Here is a 25,077-nt window from a genome sequence, read left to right on the forward strand (position 1 = left end):
TTGTGGACACAGTTCAACACATCACAGGAACAAGCTTCTGCTCTATGGACAATGTCTATACTTCTCACTACCTCAGTGATATCAAAGACCCCATGCACTCTGGACATTCTCTCATCTCCCTCTCTCTTTGGATAGAAGATCTAATATCCTGAAATAACATACAGCCATGATAAAGGACAGCTTCTATCCTGCTATTGTCAGTCTCTTGTACGATAAGATAGACTCTTGGCCTCGTCATGATCATGCACTTTACCTACACTGTCTTTTTTTGGTAGCTTTGACACTTCATTCTGCATTGTTATTGTTTTACCTTGTTCTAGTTCAATGCACTGTGTAATAATTTAATCTGTATAAACAGTAACTAAGGCAGGATTCTCACTGTGTTTTGGTACATGTGACATTAATAAACTAGTATCAATACCAATACTAGTGCCAGGCTGAAACTCACCAAAAATTTGTGCATGTGGGCTATCATTTCTTAAAGAATGCATCAGCTCGATTTGCTTGATCTGCAGGGCTGTGTTCTGGGACTAGTGCTCTTTGATTTTTATAAATGATTTGGATGAGCAAGTGGAAGAGTGGGCTATTAAGCTTGCAGATGACACAAAGTTCGGTGGTAGGGCAGGTAGTCATACGTTACAAAGGATCATTGATCGAATGCAGAGCTGGGCTGAGAAGTGGCAGATGGGAGTTCAATCTGGAAAAGTGTGAAGTGGTTCACTCTGGAAGGTCAAGCTTGAAGGAAGAATATGGGGTAATGGCAGAATTCTTAACAGTGTGAAGGAACAGAGGGATCTTGTGGTTCTCATCTACAGATCACTCAAAGTTGCAGGGCAAGTTGATAGTATGTTTAAGAACGTATATGATTCGTTGGCCTTCATTAGTCAAGGGACTGTGTTCAGGAGCTGTGAGGTGATGTTGCAGCTCTATAAAACTCTAGTTAGCCCACACTTGGTGTATTGTGTTCAGCTCTGGTCACCTCATTGTAAGAAGGATGTAGAAGCAGAGGAGATTTACCACGACCCTTGTGTCTTATGAGGATAGGTTGAGCGAGCTGGGTCTTTTCTCTTTGGGAGAAGGAGGATGAGAGGTGACTTGATAGAGTGGACAGGCAGAGACCTCTGCGCCACTGTGCTGTTCCTGGAATTAGGAACAAAAAGCAATCTGCTGGAGGAACTCAGTAGGTCGAGCAGCATCCATTGGTAGGGGTGGGGAGGTGTGCGGGAAGGATTTGGATCGAAGTCCTGCACCAGGACTGGCACTGTGTTTTGTCCTGTAACACCAACAGTTCCTTTCCACTGTCAGATGCTGCTCAAACTGCTGCGTTCCTCCAGCAGAACATTTGTTACAACGAATTGATCAGAGCAGCTATCGGGGAGCATGGTTTCACTGTTGCTGTCATTCTCTGAGGCCAGTTCCAGACTGGAGCTGCATGAATCCTGACTCTGACCATATTGCCTCAGAAACAGCCCTGGTGTAGGGTTTTAACTGAAGGTCAACAGTTCCTTTCCTCTCAGAGATGCTGCCTACTCTGGCGAGTTCCTCCAGCTGGTTGTTTGTTTCTATTTCTGGATACAGATGTTTGTTACAGAGCTCAAGTGGGAACAGACGCCATTCCCAGCCCACATATAGGGAGGCTTTGGCTTGAATCACCCAATAGTTACATCCTTCCTAACACAGTCAGTTTAAACCTCTGGAAGACCACAAGATATAAGAGCAGAACTAGGCCATTTGGCCCATCGAGTCTGCTCCGCCATTCAGTCATGGCTGATCCATTTCTTCCAGCCATCCCACTCCCCTGCCTTCTCCCCATACCCTTTGATGCCCTGGCTAATCAAGAACCTACCTATGTCTGCCTTAAATGCACCCAATGATTTGGCCTCCACAGCTGCTTGTGTCAACAAATTCCACAGATTTAAATTCCTCTGATTAAAGTAATTTCTTCGCCTCTGTTCTAAATGGACGTATTTTAATCCTCAAGTTGTGCCCTCATTGTCCTAGACTCCCCTACTATGGGAAATAACTTTGCCATATCTAATTTGTTCAGGCCTTTTAACATTTGGAATCTTTCTATGAGTTTCATTCCTGCACAATGAAGGATGTATGGCAGTGTCATGCAATCAATTTGATTGATGTGATCGTCATGACAATGTGGCCGGCAACATATGCAAGCTGAGATAGGTGTATTTTGCAGCACTCCTGATTATGTGTACAGAGCAATATATGAAGGTGGACCTAACTAGTAGACATTGTTGGGAGCAGAATGATAACGGTGAGTTGTATTAAGCAAATGAGAAGATATGATACACAGTTAAAGACATATTCAACACCTAATCCATAATCTCAGGACTTGACTTGTACAACTCCCTTTAAGAAATCAAGCTTTTATTTTGTAAATATCTGGAAAACCTTCAGGTCTAATATTAAGCACTCTTTTTAACTGACCACCTTGTCTATCAAACATGAAAAACTATTGGAAACTGTCCCTCTTGTACAGTGTCATACTTCAATGCATTCCAGGTCAGATTGGCAATGCACATTTCCCTTTTTCAACTTATATGCTCAACCAATGAGGTGGCAGGATGCTACAACCATGAAAATGAATGGAACCATGAATGAATGGAAGCATAACTGTTGTTATGCTTCCTCCATCCACACCATGGCCAACAGTTACCTGTGCATCATGATCCCAGCATGATTTCCAAGACTATGAGTTTAGTTCTCATGGAATCCATTATTCTTGAATAATAAGACCATAAGATATAGGAGCAGCAGTAGGCCATTCAGCCCATAGAGTCTGCTCCGCCATTCAATCATGGGCTTGATCCAATTCTTCCAGTCACCCCCACTCCCCTGCTTTCATCCCATACCTTTTGATGCCTTGGCTAATCTAGAACCTATCTATCTTAGCCTTAAATACATTGAATGACTTGGCCTCCACAGCTGCTCGTGGCAACAAATTCCATAGATTTACTACCTTCTGACTAAAGTAATTTCCCCGCATTTCAGTTCTAAAGGGACGTCCTTCAATCTTGAAGTCGTGCCCTCTTGTCCTAGAATCCCCTACCATGGGAAATAACTTCGCCATATCTAATCTGTTCAAGCCTTTTATCATTTGGAATGTTTCTATGAGATCCTTCCTCATTTTCCTGAATTCCAGGGAATACAGCCCAAGAGCTGCCACACATTCCTCATACAGTAACCCTTTCATTTCTGGAATCATTCTTATGAATCTTTTCTGAACCCTCTCCAAAGTCAGTATATCCTTTCTAAAATAAGAAGCCCAAAACTGCACACAATACTCCAAGTGTGGTCTCATGAGTGCCTTATAGAGCCTCAACATCACATATCTGCCCTTATATTCTATACCTCTAGAAATGAATGTCAACATTGCATTCGCCTTCTTCACCACCGACTCAACCTTTAGGGTAGCCTGCACAAGGACTCCCAAGACCCTTTGCATCTCTGCATTTTGAATTCTCTCCCCATCTAAATAATAGTCTGCCCATTTATTTCTTCCACCAAAGTGCTTGACCATACACTTTCCAACATTGTATTTCATTTGTCACTTCTTTGCCCATTCCCCTAAACTATCTAAGTCTCTCTGTTTCCACAACACTACCTGCTCCTCCACCTATCTTTGTATCATCGGCAAATTGAGCCACAAATCCATTAATCCCATAGTACATGTAGTGTTCTCGTGCCGGGTGTAGAAACTCTGACTAACACCAAGTTAAACCGAAGTCAATGAGGACAGGATCACAGCAGGATTAACCGTTTACTGTTCACTCTTCCACATTAACGTATGGTGAAAACTGTTGATAAAATAACACAAAATATATACAGTATTTGTTTCCTTCTTGGCATTACATTTGCATCATAAATACTTGTAAAAGTAGAACTACAACAAACTATATTAAAGTCTCATTAAAGAACAACATATAGTCAGAATCTACCTACCCCATCAACAGCTTTAAATACACTTCAACACGAACTATCCAGCAACGCTTTCAATAGCACAAGAAAATAAACTTTATCAACCGTCATTTCTTTTAACAGAATCAGCGTTAACATTTTTATTTCATCCTATCGACTGTCATATGAACTTATGGCATTGCTTCTATGATGTTTCTTAGTGCGGAGAAATTGAATTTTTCTCGCGCTGATCCTGTACACACAAGCCCCCACCTTCCCATTTCTCCAAACTGGTATTTACCCACAAGACGCGGCAAAACCGGGTGTGACGTCATCACATGCCGCGATACATCACAGACAATGAATTTACCTTCAACAACTGCAACATAGTTATCAACCTTAACTTTAACTAGAAAATAGTTACAAACGAATTACTAAAGTGAAAATGTAATTAAGTTAAATAAATGCCTTAAGGGCAACACAGTCCAAGTCATTGACTACATAGTAAAAAGAAGCGGTCCCAACACCGACCCCTGTGGAACTCCACTGGTAACCAGCAGCCATCCAGAATAGGATCCCTTTATTCCCACTCTCTGTCTTCTGCCGATCAGCCAATGCTACACCCATGCTAGTAACTTCCCTGTAATTCCATGGGCTCTTATCTCGCTAAGCAGCCTCATGTGCGGCACCTTGTCAAAGGCCTTCTGAAAATCCAAGTACACCACATCTACTGCATCTCCTTTGTCTACCCTGCTTGTAATTCCCTCAAAAAATTACAGTAGGTTTGTCAGACAGGATTTTCCTTCCAGGAAACCATGCTGGCCTTGACCTATTTTGTCATGTGCCTCCAGGTACTCCGTAATCTCATCCCTAACAATCGATTACAACAGCTTCCCAACCACTGATATCAGGTTAACAGCCTTTCTGCTGCCTCCCACCTTTCTTAATAGTGGAGTAACACTTGCAATTTTCCAGTCATCAGGTACAATGCCAGAATCTATCGATTCTTGAAAGATCATTGTTAATGCCTCAGCAATCTCTCCAGCGACTTCTCTCCGAACCCGAGGGTGCATTCCATCAGGTCCAGGAGATTTATCCACCCTCAGACCATTAAGCTTCCTGAGCACCTTCTCTTTTCTTTTTCAATCTTTTTATTAATATTAATAATATGAACAAAATACAATTGATATATTAATAAAGGGATTACAAACATACAAATTCCCATTGCACATGAAAGAATACATAAGCAATGATTACAGTATAAATGAGTTTTCCCAAAACATGAACCATACAGTATATGTATGAACAAGGTAAATCTAGGTATTTCATAATATATGATATAAAAAAAACAGAAAAAAGAAAAAAAAAGTTTGCAAAATTGACTAAACTACTAATCTAATAGCTAATAAAGAAGAAAAAAGCAAAAAAAGAAAAAAAGAAAAAAAAAACTAGAAAAAGAAAAAAAAAAGGGCTGTTTATAATATCTCACAAGAATACATAATCATCAGTGTCGTCAACTCCGAGGTCAACATAAATAAGATTAAAGCTGGAAAATCAAATAAGCTTGGAACAGGGTCATATTACATCATATGAAAATATTGAATAAATGGTCTCCATATCTTTTCAAATTTAATAGAAGTATCGAATACACCACTTCTAATTTTTTCTAAATTTAAACATAACATAGTTTGAGAAAACCAATGAAATACAGTGGGAGGATTAATTTCCTTCCAATTCAACAAAATAGATCTTCTAGCCATCAGAGTGAGAAATGCAATCATTCGACAGGCGGAAGAAGATAAATGAAGTGAGTCCATCATTGGTAAACCAAAAATTGCGGTAATAGGATGGGGTTGTAAATCGATGTTCAATACCGCAGAGATAATATCAAAAATATCTTTCTAATATTTTTTCAAAAGCGGACATGACCAAAACATATGAGTTAAAGACGCGGTTTCAAATTGACATCTATCACAAATAGGATTTATATAAGAATAAAAATGAGCTAATTTATCCTTGGACATATGTACGACCTTAAATTGTATTAATGAATGTTTGGCACATATAGATGATGTATTAACTAATTGAAGAATTCTATCCCAATTCTCAATAGGAATAATAAGATTAAGCTCTCTTTCCCAATCATTTTTTGTCTTATAACCATATAACCATATAACCATATAACAATCACAGCACGGAAACAGGCCATTCCGGCCCTCCTAGTCCGTGCCGAACTCTTAATCTCACCTAGTCCCACCTACCCGCACTCAGCCCATAACCCTCCACTCCTTTCCTATCCATATACCTATCCAATTTTACCTTAAATGACACAACTGAACTGGCCTCTACTACTTCTACAGGAAGCTCATTCCACACAGCTATCACTCTCTGAGTAAAGAAATACCCCCTCGTGTTTCCCTTAAACTTTTGCCCCCTAACTCTCAAATCATGTCCTCTCGTTTGAATCTCCCCTACTCTCAATGGAAACAGCCTATTCACGTCAACTCTATCTATCCCTCTCAACATTTTAAATACCTCGATCAAATCCCCCCTCAACCTTCTACGCTCCAATGAATAGAGACCTAACTTGTTCAACCTTTCTCTGTAACTTAAGTGCTGAAACCCAGGTAACATCCTAGTAAATCGTCTCTGCACTCTCTCTAATTTATTGATATCTTTCCTATAATTCGGTGACCAGAACTGTACACAATATTCCAAATTTGGCCTTACCAATGCCTTGTACAATTTTAACATTACATCCCAACTTCTGTACTCAATGCTCTGATTTATAAAGGCCAGCGTTCCAAAAGCCTTCTTCACCACCCTATCTACATGAGACTCCACCTTCAGGGAACTATGCACTGTTATTCCTAGATCTCTCTGTTCCACTGCATTCCTCAATGCCCTACCATTTACCCTGTATGTTCTATTTGGATTATTCCTGCCAAAATGTAGAACCTCACACTTCTCAGCATTAAACTCCATCTGCCAACGTTCAGCCCATTCTTCTAACCGGCATAAATCTCCCTGCAAGCTTTGAAAACCCACCTCATTATCCACAACACCTCCTACCTTAGTATCATCAGCATACTTACTAATCCAATTTACCACCCCATCATCCAGATCATTTATGTATATTACAAACAACATTGGGCCCAAAACAGATCCCTGAGGCACCCCGCTAGTCACCGGCCTCCATCCCGATAAACAATTATCCACCACTACTCTCTGGCATCTCCCATCTAGCCACTGTTGAATCCATTTTATTACTCCAGCATTAATACCTAACGACTGAACCTTCTTAACTAACCTTCCATGTGGAACTTTGTCAAAGGCCTTGCTGAAGTCCATATAGACTACATCCACTGCCTTACCCTCGTCAACATTCCTCGTAACTACTTCAAAAAATTCAATAAGGTTTGTCAAACATGACCTTCCACGCACAAATCCATGCTGGCTACTCCTAATCAGATCCTGTCTATCCAGATAATTATAAATACTATCTCTAAGAATACTTTCCATTAATTTACCCACCACTGATGTCAAACTGACAGGACTATAATTGCCAGGCTTACTTCTAGAACCCTTTTTAAACAATGGAACCACATGAGCAATACGCCAATCCTCCGGCACAATCCCTGTTTCTAATGACATCTGAAAGATCTCCGTCAGTGCTCCTGCTATCTCTACACAAACTTCCCTCAAGGTCCTGGGGAATATCCGGTCAGGACCCGGAGATTTATCCACTTTTAAATTTCTTAAAAGCGCCAGTACTTCCACCTCTTTAATTGTCATAGGTTCCATAACTTCCTTACTTGTTTCCCACACCTTACACCATTCAATATCCTTCTCCTTAGTGAATACCGAAGAGAAGAAATCGTTCAAAATCTCTCCCATCTCCCTCGGCTCCACACATAGCTGACCACCCTGATTCTCTAAGGGACCAATTTTATCCCTCACTATCCTCTTGCTTTTAATATAACTGTAGAAGCCTTTCGGATTTACTTCCACCTTATTTGCCAAACCAAACTCGTAACTTCTTTTAGCTTTTCTAATCCCTTTCTTAAGTTTCCTTTTACATTCTTTATATTCCTCGAGCAATTCCTTTACTCCATGCTGCCTATATCTATTGTAGACATCCCTCTTTTTTCGAACCAAGTTTCTAATATCCCTTGAAAACCATGGCGCTTTCAAACCTTTAACCTTTCCTTTCAACCGAACAGGAACATAAAGATTCTGTACCCTCATAATTTCACCCTTAAATGACCTCCATTTCTCTATTACATCCTTCCCATAAAACAACTTGACCCATTCCACTCTCTCTAAATCCCTGCGCATCTCTTCAAAGTTAGCCTTTCTCCAATCAAAAATCTCAACTCTAGGTCCAGTCCTGTCCTTCTCCATAATTATATTGAAGCTAATGCTATTGTGATCACTGGACCCGAAGTGCTCCCCAACACATACATCTGTCAGCTGACCTATCGCATTCCCTAACAGGAGATCCAACACTGCCCCATCTCTAGTCGGTACTTCTATGTATTGTTGCAAAAAGCTATCCTGCACACATTTCACAAACTCTAAACCATCCAGCCCTTTTACAGAATGAGCTTCCCAATCTATGTGTGGAAAATTAAAATCTCCCACAATCACCACCTTGTGTTTACTACAAATATCTGCTATCTCCTTACACATTTGCTCTTCCAACTCACGCTCCCCATTAGGTGGCCTGTAATACACTCCTATCAGTGTTACTACACCTTTCCCATTCCTCAATTCCACCCAAATAGCCTCCCTAGAGGAGCTCTGTAATCTATCCTTCCAAAGCACCGCCATAAGATTTTCTCGGACAAGCAATGCAACACCTCCTCCTCTGGCCCCTCCTACTCTATCACACCTGAAGCAACTAAATCCAGGAATATTTAGTTGCCAATCACACCCTTCCTGCAACCATGTTTCACTAATAGCTACAACATCATAATTCCAGGTATCAATCCACACTTTAAGCTCATCCACCTTTCTTACAATGCTCCTAGCATTAAAATAGATACATTTAAGATACTCTCCACCTCCTCCTCTCTTTTCATCCCTAGCAATGCATTCAAATTTATTATCCTTTTCTTTCTTCTCCCCTACAACTTCGGGCTGAGCGCATCCCTCCTCCATCACCTGCCTGTCCTCCCTCACACACGGTCTACTTACTTGCTCTACTGGTGAACTAACCTCCTCTCCCATAGTTTCCTCAAATTGATTTCCGCCCCCCCATCTTACTAGTTTAAAGTCTGCCCCGTAGCCCTAGCAAACCTCCCCGCTAGGATATTGGTCCCCCCAGGATTCAAGTGTAACCCGTCCTTCTTGAACAGGTCACGCCTGCCCCAGAAGAGGTCCCAATGATCCAGAAACTTGAATCCCTGCCCCCTGCTCCAATCCCTCAACCACGCATTCATCCTCCACCTAATTCCATTCCTACTCTCACTGTCGCGTGGCACAGGCAGTAATCCCGAGATTACTACCTTTGCGGTCCTTCTTCTTAACTGCCTTCCTAACTCCCTATACTCCTTATAAAGGGGCTCTGAACGTATCTTCATAATTATATTATAAAGTTTTGATATAAGCCCTTTTTGAAAAGGGTTTAATTCAAACAAACTCTCCAAAATATCTGAAGACACAAAATTTGGAAACATAGGAAGTACCGTACTTAAAAAATGCCTAATCTGTAAATATCTAAAAAAATGAAATCTAGGCAAATTATATTTATTAGATAATTGCTCAAAAGACATAAAACAATTGTCCAAAAATAAATCAGAAAATCTTAGTAATCCCTTAGTTTTCCAAGCCGAAAAAGCTTGATCTATAATTGAAGGGTGGAAAAAGCAATTAGATACAATAGGAATATTTAAAACGAATTGAGTCTACCCGAAAAATTTCCGAAATTGAAACCATATACGTAAAGTATGTTTAACTATCGGGTTGTCAATTTGTTTCGGCAATTTAGAAAGAGCAAAAGGGAGAGAAGTCCCTAAAATAGAACCCAGAGCATAACCTGGTACCGATTTAATTTCCAAACTCACCCAATGAGGGCCAAAAGATCCATCCCAGTCTTTCAACCAACATAACAAATATCTAATATTAACTGCCCAATAATAAAATCTGAAATTAGGTAATGCCAACCCACCTTCCTTCTTTGTCTTCTGTAAGTATATTTTACCTAACCTGGGATTTTTATTCTGCCATATATATGAGGAAATTTTTGAATCAACATTAGTAAAAAAAGATTTCGGAATAAAAGTTGGTACCGCTTGAAAAATATATAAAAACTTAGGTAAAATAACCATCTTAATAGGATTAATCCTACCTATCAGAGATAAAGATAATGGTGACCACTTAGTAAACAAGCATTTAATCTGATCAATTAAGGGTAAAAAATTAAACCTAAATAATTCTTTATGGTTTTTTGTGATTTTAATCCCTAAGTAAATAAAAGAGTCATTAACTAATTTAAAAGGTAAATTTCCATAAATTGGGACCTGTCTATTCAAAGGAAACAATTCACTATTATTAAGATTTAACTTATACCCAGAAAACTCACTAAATTGAGCCAACAATGATAGAACTGCTGGAATAGATTTCTCAGGGTTAGAAATAAATAATAATAAATCATCTGCATACAAAGATAACTTATGAATATCTGTCCCACGATTAATACCCGAAATATCCTGTGATTCTCTGATGGTAATTGCCAAAGGTTCTAAAGCAATGTTAAATAGTAATGGGCTAAGAGGACAGCCTTCTGAGCACCTTCTCAGTTGTAATTTTCACTTCACATACTTCACTTCCCTGACACTCTTGAATGTCCGGTATGCTGCAGATGTCTTCCACTGTGAAGACTGGTGCAAAATATGCATTCAGTTCCTCTGCCATCTCTGTGTCTCTCATTACAATATCAGACAAGCAGACAAACAAGGCAGAGGAGGAAGGGCAGCCTTACTTAAATCCAGGTGTATTGAAAAATCCTTCTGCGTCCCACACTATTGATCAGCTGATCACGGACAGGTTCTCCTATTCCATACTTAGCAGTGAAATGGCTTAACAATTTTTAATTTCCTCCTTTGGAAATGCCTGTCCCAATGAGGATTTCATCAGGAAATGTGTGTAAATGCTGCCAAACATGTACAAAAATGCATGCAGTTAATGCAAAGAAAAATGGTGCAAATGGATCTTTCTTTTGGAAATAGTTCAGAAGCAATGCAGCAGATACTGCACTTTGAGGGAGTAGTAACGTGCAGAATGAATGTCAATAAACCTTAGATGCATACCTGCATACTCTATTTTAAGATGTTCTTAAAATTCATCAGAATCATCCTCCAACCTGTAAACAATTAATTTATTGTCACATTTAGGATAGGATAGAAGGATATTTGGGAATAGGGAATGAGGATAGCACGACAGTTACCATGATGCTATTGCAGCTTGGAGCGCTGGAGTTCAAAGTTCAATTCCGACACTGCCTGTAAGAAGTTTGTACATCCTACCTGTGAAATGAGTGGGTTACCACCGGGTGCTCCGGTTTCCTCCCACATTCCAAAAATATACCAGTTAGTAGGTTAATTAGTCACTGTAAATTGCCCTGAGATTAGGCAAGGGTTAAATAGGTGGGTTGCTGGAGGGTGCCACCTCTTGCAGCGGAAGGGCCTGTTGTAAGCATTTACCTCTCAACAAATAAAATATATGTATATTTGCAAGCCTTTAATTTGTTGAACATGTATTGAAAGACAAAAAAAGCATTTATTTAAAAAATTAATTTAATATTGGTCACGGGAGAAAGGAATGGGTGCTTGAGAGGTTTTATTTAGTAACCGGCCTTTGAAGTATTGGCTGTACCCAAAGAGCAGTCTAAAAATACTTTGAAAAATTGTTGTGTGCATGAAAAAGTGGTTGTGTGAGAGCGAAACTGTGAATGTACGAGGGAGCGTGTGAGATTGAACTTGAGTTTCAACAATGCTGTCTGATTGTTTCAATTGTCATTTGACATTTTACTGAATTTGAGAGGTCAGGTCATCAAAGTTCAATGTTGCAGAATCTATATTTGAAAGCTGTTTTGTTAAATCATGAGTGGCATGGGGGAGGGGCTGTTAGAAAATCTCACAGGAGATCGCTGGAAATCTCTGGGAACACAATACAGTTGGTAACGCCTGATGCAGTGTTCTATGGGAAAAGGAAAAACACTTGAATCGTTTTAAATGACTGCTGTTTATTTGCGCCTCAGTGGAATGTTGTCATAGAGTTGTGTGACACAGAAACACGTTCACCGTTTGGTGGCAGGGTCACAAATGAGAGAAAATCTGCAGATGCTGGAAATCTGAGCAACACACACAAAATGCTGGAGGAACTCAGCAGGCCAGGCAGTATCTGTAGTAAAAAAAGTACAGTTGATGTTTCGGGCTGAAACTCCTCGGCAAGACTGGAGAAAAAAAAACTGAGGAGATTTAAAAGGTGGAGGGAGAGGAGAGAGAAACACAAGGTGATAGGTGAAACCTGAAGGGGGAGGGATAAAGCAAAGAGCTGGGAAGTTGATTGGTGAAAGAGACAGAAGGCCATAGTAGAAAGAAAAAGGGGGGGAAGCACCAGAGGGAGGCGATGTGTGGGCAAGGAGATGAAGTGAAAGAGGGAAAAGTGGATGGGAAATGGTGAAGGAGAGCTGGGGCTACCCAAACAGAATATAAGGCGTTGTTCTTCCAAACTAAGTGTGGACTCATCACCACAGCAGAGGAGGCCATGGATGGACTTAGCGGGGTGGGAACGGGGACTGGAATTAAAATGGGTGGCCATAGAGAGATCCCGCTTTTGCAGGCGGACAGAGCGTAGATGCTCGGTGAAGTGGTCTCCCAATCTACGTCGGGTCTCACCGATATACAGGAGGCCACACCGGACTGAACATGGTAGATGACCCACAGCAGACTCACAGGTGAGGGTCAGCTGTTTTTGTTGTCGGTCTTCGTTACTGCTGTGGGTTGGTCTTTCTGTGCCTGAGCTAAAGGAGCCGATATCTCTTAGTGGACATGCTACTTTGGAACTGGAATGTGTGCTGACACTTGCAAGCTGACCCCAGCACACCCTTGGGTGCGTTGGTCATTAATGCAAAAGATACGTTTTACTGTGTGCCCCAATGTGTATGTGATGAATAAACCTAAAATTCTCACACTAATAGATCATACTTTCCCATTACCAGGACCACATGGTCACTTTAGACCTACAAATCAAGGTATTATGATGTGATTAAGATATAGCTGCATTTTAGTGATGTGAATGTTCTAGTAGAGTGGACAGTAACATACTGAATCTGGTCCGAACCACTTTGAAGCCCTACCCCCACATTTCCACTACCAGCAGCCTGAGCAAGCATTCCAAAAAAGCCTTCTGCCTGTCAGCTGATCCTTACACGTGGGTTTGTCTCGAAAGGTCAGCAGTTACTTTCCATCCACAGATGCTGCTTTAGTCCCTGAGATCTACCAGCAGGTTATCTGCTGTTCAAGATTACAGCATCTGTAATCGCTTGTGTATCCACGTGGGGAGTGTGTAGTTTACAGTTGGCTTTGTGGTATTATTAAAAGGCAAGGTTAGCTACTTCTGCAGGGCCAGGAACAAGATTATTTGGAACAAGATCTGGGAATACTTTTTGGAAAGGACATTATCATTCTGCACTTATCATTCCATCTGTCACGATGCACCTTTCTGAAGGTCTGAAGCACAATACCAATTAACAGTTTTAATCAGGGTCCTCTGCTACCTTAAATAAGTAGATTTATTGGATATGTTGCTTTAGCAAAACCATGCTAACCGTCCTTAAAGCAATCCATGCCTCTGAAGGGTACATTAATTTTATACAGAATTGTGGCCTCTGGATGATTATGCCTAAGCAGTGCAGAACTAATTAATTTAAATGAATGACTCTAATGAGGTTTCACAGTGTGTTTGAACTCACTAAATTCCCTCAATAATAGAATATCTTTCAAACCTTCCCAAACCACTTTGCAATTACCATCAGTTTTAATAAGATTCCACCATCGGGCATATCTTCCCTCCCCTCCCTTTTTAATGTTTTGAAAGGGGCACCTTGTTTGTGACTTCCTGACTCCCTGGACCACTCTACTGTCCTCACCAACCACCTCCCTTCATAAACTCAAAGAGATTCTGCAGATGCTGGAAACCCAGCAGGTCAGGCAGCATCTCTGGAGTGGAATAAAGAGTTGACATTTCAGGAACTTCAAATCTTTATGTCCTGATGAAGGGCCTCGGCCTGAAACATCGACTCTAAATTTCTCTCCATAGAGAGTTCCTCCAGCATTTCGTGGGTGTGCCTTCCATCATACAGCATTTTCCCGGTATAACTGCTGGACCTGACACCTTGTCCTTTTACCTCTTCCCAACCCAAGCAATGTTTCCAGGTGAGGCAGAGACTCGCTTTCACATGCTCTTCTCTGGTGTACCGACTGCATTCCCTGCTCACTAGAGTTCTTTAGAAGTTACACACAGGTTTGGGGATGTTTTGTGCAGCACTGACCTGCCATTTTAATTCCCTACCCCTCTGCCACTCTGTCTGTCGCCTCCCACACTGTAACAATGAGACCCAGCTTAGGCTTGAGGAACGAGCAGTTTGCAACACTCCGTACTTCAGGCAATCAGAAATGGGCCAGGACACCCACCTATGACATTGTCTCAGCTTTTCTCTCATAAACTGGGTACATCCTGTGCCCCTGTATTTCGCAATTCTTATATTTTATAGCTTTTATCTAAAAAAAAAGATAATTTCTTCCCTCCCTCCCTAACTGCCGACCACCCTCTACTGACCAGATGACATCATTTACACTTATCCCCAGGGCAATCCTGGCCTCACCCCATCAAAGACTCTCCCTATCAATCTATCCTTCCCCAACCTCAATGCAGCTTCACACTAACCCTGTGGTATTCTCATGTTTTATCTGGTGACTAAGGTACATTTTAATCTCTTTTTTTTCTAATTTTTGCAAAATAGGGCCACCAGGACCAGTTGGACCTCCAGGTAGGAAAAATAATTTATACCGACACTATTCTTTAAAGCTTCAAAGAATTCTGACAAATTTTGGTTGACACTTTAATTTGGGCTAATAGATTGTCTTATTTCTGTAGGCCCTCCTGGTCTGGATGGGTTACCTGGGTTAAATGGTTCAGATGGACTCACGGGGCTTCCTGGACCACCTGGGAAGGAAGGCAAGCGAGCTCGAAAAGGTAGCAAATCTTCTACGCCTCAGCTGTTTTCCGCAGAAATATCTCCCTTTTCATTTATAATGGATTAATATTGCTGAGGAAAGGACAGGCAGATGAGTACTGTGGTACATTTTCTCAAACTATTAGTATTGTACCTGTCAGTACAAAAAGTACCTTTTTTTTTACAGAATTTCTCTTCAAGACTTAAGTTGAAAGTAATCTTCATGCCTGCTTAAGGTTGTCATAGTCGGGGGAGGTAGTGGGGATAAGCTTGCACTACCTATTAATTTCTGCCAATAGCGTGCGTCTCAAATGACCTCTGATAAGCAAGTCCACCTCCTGGTTTTCACATATGGCTTAGTTACTAAGCCCAGCAGAACTGTTTCTACTGTCAGAAGGGGCAAAGGCGTGTTACTGGCACCCTAAAACCAGTCGTTCCTGGAAGATGGGGCTCGTCCATCATAGTTGGCAGCTCGTCTAGGAGAAGGGAAACTGATCTCAAACCTCCGCTGCCTTGTGGCTATACCCATTCTTGGGGAAGGCTTCAGGAGTAAACCCTAAAGAAAAACTGAGAGCTGGAGTCACTGAGTAAGACCTACATTGAGTTCAATGCTGACTGGCAACCCTTGTGACGTTGCTGGTGCCAAACTGTAATGGTCTCTGCTGTTATTTTGGAATCATCAGCTGCATGGGGAGGGGGAGCCTGCTCCCTGGCAGCAGTTTGGTCTCTATATCGTACAGACCTAGCTTGTGTAACACATAGACAGGTAGGATGCTTAACCCCAACCAATGGAGGGCCTCTCATGCCTACTAAAGGACACTTTCAGAATCCAGTACAAGTCTTTAACTGTGCAAATAAGATAGTTATGGGTGACTTGTAACATAATGTCCCTGAAATGATACAGAATGCCAATGTTTAGAAACATTGGACAGAATATTTTCTTTGAAAATCCAAGCAGAAAAACACAGCAGTTGCCGGAAATCTAAAATGGAAGCAGAGAGTACCGGAAACTCTCAGCAATTCAAGCTGCATCCGTGGGACAAGAAACAAGAGGTAATATTTCAAGGCTATCTTCTGACTAAGTCTCATGGACTTGAAGGGTTGACTTTGCTTCTCTGCATGCAAACACTGCCTGATCTGCTGTGTGTTCCTAGTTATTTTCTTGGTTAATTTGGCCAGGTGAAATTCAGCATGAAATACGTTTCAAAAATTATATTGTATCAAGAGTTGGACAGCTTTGGATACTAAAACATCAGTTGGCAAATGTGGATTTTATAAGCATAATATCTTATTTTATATATCCATAAATATTGTGTTTTCATAACAAAGTAATCAACTGATTAGCATTTGAATTAAAGCAAAACTACTTTTTCAAATCACAGCTCCTCCTGGCCCAAAAGGGGATCCTGGAGAGCCAGGGCCAAGAGGTGACAAAGGAGACCCAGGTCCACCTGGATTAGATGGATTACCAGGTCCAAGAGGTGCACCAGGACCAAAAGGTGATAAAGGAGAACCTCACAACGAGATCATTTTAGAAGGTAATCCAGAAAGTTTAAAGTTTGCTACTCAATGTTAAGTAGCCATTGTTCCCTTGGATTTAATAATGATAGTTACAATTTTGCTAACTCCATTTACAAAATATACTTCTTTCTGGATATGGCAGGAGTTTTGGGAAATTGATGTCAATGTATTAAAAAGTGCCTCTGACTGGTTGTACTTTTCAATTGCTGGGCATCCACTTTGGGCCACTGCAAAAGCACTGGAGATCCAGCCTGAGGGTTGTCATTCTTGTGTGTAAATGGACAAATGTTTGCCCCATTCTTTGTACTACCAATTGTCTGTAGTCCAGAAAGGGGAAGCCCTATAGAAATGACTCAAAGTTCAAAAACTTCAAGGTAAATTTATTATCAAAGTACATATGCCACCAATTACTACTTTCAGATACAATTTCTAGAAGGTATTAACAGTAGAGCAAAGAAATACAACAGAATCAGTGGAAAGCTTCACACAAAGACTGACAAATAGCCAGTGTGCCAAAGGAGATATATATTGCCAATATAAAAAATAATGATAATAAAAAAATAAGTAAATAATTCTGAAAACATGAGTTGTAGGGTCCTTGAAAGTGAGTCCATAGGTTGTGGAATCAGTTTAGAGTAGAGGTAAGTAAAGTTATCTAACTCCACCAACTGATTTTTTTTTTTTTGAGTGGATCAACAAGAAGAATAGTTGACTTAGTGTGGGTGCCAGTTACGAGGGGTGATTGATAAGTTCGTGGCTTAAGGTAGAAGGAGTCAATGTTAGAAAACCTAGCACATTTAATTTTCAGCATAGTTCCCTCCTACATTTACACACTTAGTCCAGCGGTCGTGGAGCATATGGATCTTGGACTTCCAGAAAGTGTTCACAGCAGGGGTGATTGATAAGTTCGTGGCCTAAGGTAGGAGCTGAGTTATTAACTTCAAACTTTCTGCATAATCACTCAAAGAGTTGAACTGCATGTGCATGTAACAAGAACTGTATAACTCATCTCCTCCTACCTTAGGCCAAGAACTTATCAATCACCCCTGCTGTGGACACTTTTTGGAGGTCCAAGATCCGTATGCTCCACGCCTGCTGGACTAAGTGTGTAAATGTAGGAGGGGACAAAGCTGAAAAATAAATGTGCTAGGTTTTCTAAAATTGACTCCTTCTACCTTAGGCCACAAACTTATCAATCACCCCTCGTAGTTCCCAGAGCTGGTGATAATTTTTATTAGCACTTTTTGTCTTCTTTTGCATATTGGTTGCTTGTCGGTCTTTATGTATAGTTTTTCATAATTTCTATTGCATTTATCTTCCTGTAAATTCCTGCAATAAACTGAGCCACAAGGTAGTACATGGTAACATGCACATACTTTGATAATAAAGTTACTTTAATTTTGCAATGGGTCACTGCTCAGTACCTATTGATGCTCAGCATCATGTTAATGAGTCCTGATTTTCATAGTCTTTTTGATTCCCATCTTTCCCTTGTTTTAGTATCAGCCTTTGTGGATGCTATGGAAAGAGTTGTCTGATAGTAATTTCATGAACAGTGTGGCTATTATCTGAAACTCTTTTTTAGTGCATCATAGAAAATGACTCCCCTCACAAGTTCATGATGAGGTATACTCTATTCTATAGTGTTCTGCTTGTTGAGTTATGTCGGAGGGGAGTATACTTTAGCAGTGCATGCATGGAAAAGCTTTGTTCAAGTTCAAGTTTAGTGTCAATCAACTGTACACACGTACACTGCCAAATGAAACAGCCACAAACCAAGTTACACGACATAGTACATACATCTCACACACAAAACATAAAACCTTGATTAAGGGTCTCAGCCTGAAATGTCAACTGTTGATTTGTTTCCATGGATGCTGACTGGCCTGCTCGGTTCTTTCAGCATGTTGTGTGTTGCATAAAATATTACCATGTTAATATTTGTGTTGACTTGCACATGTTTGAATAAAACATGTATAAATAAGTATTGAATAAAACTACTTCAGGAGCCATATTTTATATTTCTCAGGCATTCTGCTGTAAACATTATACTGCCCTTTACAATTTTTTTAGACCTTATCAGAATTGAGGAATGTTATGTGTTATTTCAAAAACCAAGAGCTAGTATAATAAAAGATGAATGATGCGGGGTGAGACACTGTGGGTTATTATAATAAAGGATATAAAAGTTAGTGTTTTTTTGTTGTTGGAGAAAATAGCAGATTCAACAAAGTCAAGCAATGTAATAACATAATTGCTATTTAAAATATTCAATGGGTTTTAACAGTATATCCATCACACTCTCAGTTCCCAAAGCATTTTAGTAAAATCAATTTGAAGTGTCATCAGTATTACGATTTGGGCAAGTTTGGTGGCAAGGGTATACCGGGAATTTCTTTGTTGTTTTCCACTAGAGTATTACAGACACCTTGAGCAAGAGTAAAGTCTTCAGCCAGTTTTGTCATGGTTCCCATTGACTGAAGATTAGGAAAGCACCCATTGATTTGTCTTTTTTATGTAGGTAGATCTGCTAGTCTGTAGAAATGTTGTATAATAGAAAGTCATGGAAATCATGTACAGAAGACACTGTGGCTGCCTTTAAAGCACAAATTTGAACAGAAGTTCCTAATCACATTTTCTATGTGGCCCATGAAATGCCAAGTGTTCCCTAATCCATCAATTGTGTTATAACCAATTCGCATTGTCAAAAAAGGCATTATAGTGGAACCACCTACATAAGATTTATGTTTTAGCTTCTGTTATCCAGTGGTTCACATATTGTGTAAATTATCTTGGCTACACTGATATCATAAAGATTCCAGTTAGTTCTAAATGGTATTATTAACACTAGAAATTCAAACTTTGAGCTGCTATAACATAAAAACTAAGTGGTGCTCAAACAGTATGGGCAGAACGAGAAGGACTGCATCTTCCGTCCAGGTCACCTGATGGTTTAGTTAAAGAGAGCTATGGAAGGTTACAAATGATAAACGTGAGAAATTCTATGGATGCTGGAAGTGCAAAGCAACAACTGCACAAAATGCTGGAGGAACTCAGCAGGTCAGGCAGCATCCATGGAAGTGAACAGACAGTTGATATTTCGGGCTGAGACCCTGCTTCAGGACTGAGAAGGAAGGAGGAAGGTGCCAGAATAGAAAAGGTAGGGAGAGGGGAAGGAGGTTAGCTGTAAAGTGATAGGTGAAGCCAGCTGGGTGGGAAAGGTCAAGGCCTGGAGAAAAAGGAATCTGATAGGAGAGTGGACCATAGGAGAAAGGGAAGGAAAAGTTAGCTTTACTTTTATTTCTGGTAACATATTGCACGGGACTCTTCATTAATCACATCACTACTCCTGCCTCCACTACATGATTGCCTAGTATTTCACAGGCTTGAAGCTGCTGAACTGGAGTTCAACTTGTCAGTTCAGTCTAATCGAAGTTTGTGCCTTGAAATGACTCCAACCTGCAGTTGTTAAGGATTTTCACTTCTGAGTCACAAATGTAATGGCCGATGACTCCAGCATTGAGGGCGTCTGCTCTCTCAGAGTGTGAACTGAGACCCCAATCTACTCTCCCAGATCAAGGTGAGAGATCCCATGGTGTCATTTTGATAAAGGCCAGGGAAGATTCACATGAGGACACAGGTTTAAGGTGCTGGGGAGTACATACAGAGATGTCAGGGGTAAGTTGTTTTTTACTCAGAGATTGGTGAGTGCGTAGAATGGGCTGCCGGCAACGGTGGTGGAGGCGGATACAATAGGGTCTTTCATAGATATAGAATAGTACAGCACATTACAGGCCCTTCGGCCCACAATGTTGTGCTGACCCTCAAACCCTGCCTCACATATAACCCCCCACCTTAAATTCCTCCATATAACTGTCTAGTAGTCTCTTAAACTTCACTAGTGTGTCTGCCTCCACCACTGATTCAGGCAGTGCATTCCACACACCAACCACTCTCTGAGTGAAAAACCTTCCTCTAATATCCCCCGTGAACTTCCCTCCCCTTAACTTAAAGCCATGTCCTCTTGTACTGAGCAGTGGTGCCCTGGGGAAGAGGCGCTGGCTGTCTACTCTGTCTATTCCTCTTAATATCTTGTACACCTCTATCATGTCTCCTCTCATCCTCCTTCTCTCCAAAGTGTAAAGCCCTAGCTCCCTTAATAGACAATAGACAATAGGTGCAGAAGTAGACCATTCGGCCCCTCGAGCCTGCGCCGCCATTTTGAGATCATGGCTGATCAGCTACTATCAGTACCCGGTTCCCGCCTTGTCCCCATATCCCTTGATTCCCCTATCGAGCTCCTTCTTGAAAGCATCCAGAGAATTGGCCTCCACTACCTTCCGAGGCAGTGCATTCCAGACCCCCACAACTCTCTGAGAGAAGAAGTTCTTCCTTAAATCTGTCCTAAATGACCTACCCCTTATTCTCAAACCATGCCCTCTGGTACTGGACTCTTACAGCATCTGGAACATATTTCCTGCCTCTATCTTGTCCAATCCCTTAATAATCTTATATGTTGCAATAAGATCCCCTCTCAATCTCCTTAATTCCAGCGTGTACAAGCCCAGTCTCTCTCACCTCTCTGCATAAGACAGTCCAGACATCCCAGGAATTAACCTCGTGAATCTACGCTGCACTTCCTCTACAGCCAGGATGTCCTTCCTTAACCCTGGAGGCCAAAACTGTACACAATACTCCAGGTGTGGTCTCACCAGGGCTCTGTACAAATGCAAGAGGATTTCCTTGCTCTTGTACTCAATTCCCTTTGTAATAAAGGCCAACATTCCATTAGCCTTCTTCACTGCCTGCTGCACTTGTTCATTCACCTTCAGTGACTGATGAACAAGGACTCCTAGATCTCTTTGTATTTCTCCCTTACCTAACTCTGCACCGTTCAGATAATAATCTGCCTTCCTGTTCTTACTCCCAAAGTGGATAACCTCACACTTACTCACATTAAACATCATCTGCCAAGTATCTGCCCACTCACCCAGCCTATCCAAGTCACCCTGAATTCTCCTAACATCCTCATCACATGTCACACTGCCACCCAGCTTAGTATCATCAGCAAATTTGCTGATGTTATTTTCAATGCCTTCATCCAAATCGTTGACGTAAATTGTAAACAGCTGTGGTCCCAATACCGAGCCCTGTGGCACCCCACTAGTCACCACCTGCCATTCCGAGAAACACCCATTCACCGCTACCCTTCAGTTTTCTATCCATGTCAATGTCTTCCCCCCGATGCCCTGAGCTTTGATTTTACCCACCAATCTCCTATGTGGGACCTTATCAAATGCCTTCTGAAAATCGAGGTACACTACATCCACTGGATCTCCCCCGTCTAACTTCCTGGTTACATCCTCGATAAACTCCAACAGATTAGTCAAGCATGATTTACCCTTGGTAAATCCATGCTGGCTCGGCCCAATCCTATCACTGCTATCTAGATATGCCACTATTTCATCCTTAATAATGGATTCTAGCATCTTCCCCACCACTGATGTCAGGCTGACAGGTCGATAGTTCTCTGTTTTCTCCCTCCCTCCTTTCTTAAAAAGTAGGATAACATTAGCCATTCTCCAATCCTCAGGAACTGACCCTGAATCTAAGGAACATTGGAAAATGATTACCAATGCATCTGCAATTTCCAGGGCCACCTCCTTTAGTACCCTAGGATGCAGACCATCTGGACCTGGGGATTTGTCAGCCTTCAGTCCCATCAGTCTTCTCATCACCGTTTCCTTCCTAATGTCAATCTGTTTCATTTCCTCTGTTACCCTATGTCCTTGGCCCATCCATACATCTGGGAGATTGCTTGTGTCTTCCTTAGTGAAAACAGATCTAAAGTACTCATTAAATTCTTCTGCCATTTCTCTGTTTCCCATAACAATTTCACCCAATTCATTCTTCAAGGGCCCAACATTGTTCTTAACTATCTTCTTTCTCTTCACATACCTAAAAAAGCTTTTGCTATCTTCCTTTATATTCCTGGCTAGCTTGCGTTCGTACCTCATTTTTTCTCCCTGTATTGTCTTTTTAGTTAAGTTCTGTTGTTCCTTAAAAACTTCCCAATCATCTGTCCTCCCACTCACCTTAGCTCTGTCATACTTCCTTTTTTTTAATGCTATGCAATCTCTGACTTCCTTTGTCAACCACTGTGGCCCCTTTCCCCCCTTTGAATCCTTCCTTCTCTGGGGGATGAACTGATTTTGCACCTTGTGCATTATTCCCAAGAATACCTGCCATTGCTGTTCCACTGTCTTTTCTGCTAGGCTACCCGTCCAGTCAACTTTGGCCAGCTCCTCCCTCATGGCTCCATAGTTTCCCCTGTTCAACTGCAACACTGACACCTCCAAGCTGCCCTTATCCTTCTCAAATTGCAGATAAAAGCTTATCATATTGTGATCACTACCTCCTAATGGTTCCTTTACTGCAAGATCGCTTATCAAATCCTGTTCATTACATAACACTAAATCCAGAATAGTCTTGTCCCTGGTCGGCTCTCGTACAAGCTGTTCCAAGAATGCATCCCGTAGGCACTCTACAAACTCCCTATCCTGTGGTCCAGCACCAACCTGATTCTCCCAGTTCACCTGCATGTTGAAATCCCCCATAACTACTGCGACATTACCTTTGCCACATGCCAATGTTAACTCCCTATTCAACTTGCACCCAATATCCATGCTACTGTTTGGTGGCCTGTAGACAACACCCATTTGGGTCTTTTGCCCTTTCTGTTCCTCAGTTCTATCCACACAGACTCTACTTCTCCTGACCCTATGTCCCCCCTTGCAAAGGACTGAATCTTATTCCTCACTAACAGGGCCACCCCACCCCCTCTGCCCACATTTCTGTCCCTACGATAGCACATATACCCTTGTACATTCATTTCCCAGGTCTGATTTCCCTGCAGCCATGTCTCCATTATCCCAACAACAACATCATAGTTACCCATTCGCACCTGGGCTTCAAGCTCATCTGCCTTATTTCTGACACTTCGTGCATTCAGATATAGAATTTTTAGCCCATTTCCCCTCTCTCTGTTTGAATCGCTGCCTATTGTGCTTAACCCAGCTCCCTGAACTCCCATCAGGCTATACACCCCTAGAATTTTGTTGTCCTTCCTAAATTTACTTATTCTTTCAACACTTTTAACTCCATGTTCCGTCAGACCATCCCTCTGTACGTGTCCTTCTTATCACTTGTTCCGCCTCACCTTTCTCTACTACACACTTAATATTCCGGAACCGTGTCTTTCCCACCTGTCCTTTATTCTTCCTCTCGCTATCCTCTCTCACATTCTGGATCCCCGCCCCCTGCAAATTTAGTTTAAACCCCCCCAAGAAGCACTAGCAAACTTCCCTGCAAGAATGTTAGTACCGCTCCAGTTCAGGTGTAAACCATCCCTTCGGAACAGATCCCACCTTCCCTGGAACAAAGCCCAATTATCTACAAACCTGAAGCCCTCCCTCCTGCACCATCCTCTCAGCCACGTATTAATCTTTATAATCTTTCTGTTTCTTGCCTCACTCGCACGTGGCACAGGTAGCAATCCTGAGATTGTTACCCTGGAGGTCCTGCTCTTCAGCTTCGCACCTAACTCCCTACGCAGGACCCCCTCACTCATCCTACCCACGTCATTGGTCCCTACATGGACCACAACATCTGGATTCTTGCCCTCCCTCTCGAGAATAACCTGCACCCGATCTGAGATGTCTCGGACCCCGGCACCAGGGAAGCAACATACCATCCGAGACTCCTGATCTTCCTCACAAAATCTCCTATCCGCCCCACTGACTATAGAATCCCCTATCAATACCACTCTCTTCTCTTCCCTCCTCCCCTTCCTAGTCGAGGGTCCAACCTCAGTGCCAGAGACAGGACCACTGCAGCTTGTTCCTGGTAGGTCATCCCCACCAACAGTATCCAAAACGGTATACTTATTTTTGATGGGAACGGCCACAGGGGTGCTCTTCTCTCTCTGTCTGCTCCCCCTGCCTCTCTTGACTGTCACCCATTTGCCTACCTCCTGTCTTTTTGGTGTGACTACCTCCCGATAACTCTTATCTATCTCTGCCTCTGCCTCCCGAATGATCTGTAGTTCATCCAGCTCCTGCTCCAATTCCCTAACTCGGTCTGATAGGAGCTGCAGCTGGATGCACCTTTTGTAGGTGTGGTCATCAGGGACAACTGTGTTGACCCTGACATCCCACATACTGCATACGGAGCACACCACTGCTCTAACTGTCTCCCCCATTACCTGATCCCAGATTAGTCAGAATAAATGAAAAGCAGGCTTCTTGCCGAAGTCCTCTTGCGCCAAAGCCCAGCACTCTGCTCCTGCGTACTCCACTACCCGCACCGACGCTGCCCGCTCCTGAAATTTAAAGCCTGCG

General features: G+C 41.8%; 1 protein-coding gene across 1 annotated transcript in view; it reads left to right on the plus strand.

The window, feature by feature from the left end:
- The window catches only part of gldn (gliomedin), a 45,107-nt gene that overhangs the window by 14,110 nt on the left and 5,920 nt on the right, over positions 1-25,077 (plus strand). Inside the window, exons 3-5 of the mRNA XM_073033156.1 lie at positions 14,945-14,971; positions 15,079-15,177; positions 16,540-16,695. Coding sequence (XP_072889257.1) covers positions 14,945-14,971; positions 15,079-15,177; positions 16,540-16,695 — 282 coding nt within the window. The remainder of the gene's footprint in view (positions 1-14,944; positions 14,972-15,078; positions 15,178-16,539; positions 16,696-25,077) is intronic.

This window comes from Hemitrygon akajei, chromosome 30 (genome assembly GCF_048418815.1).
Source record: "Hemitrygon akajei chromosome 30, sHemAka1.3, whole genome shotgun sequence".
NCBI classification, from domain to species: Eukaryota; Metazoa; Chordata; class Chondrichthyes; order Myliobatiformes; family Dasyatidae; genus Hemitrygon; species Hemitrygon akajei.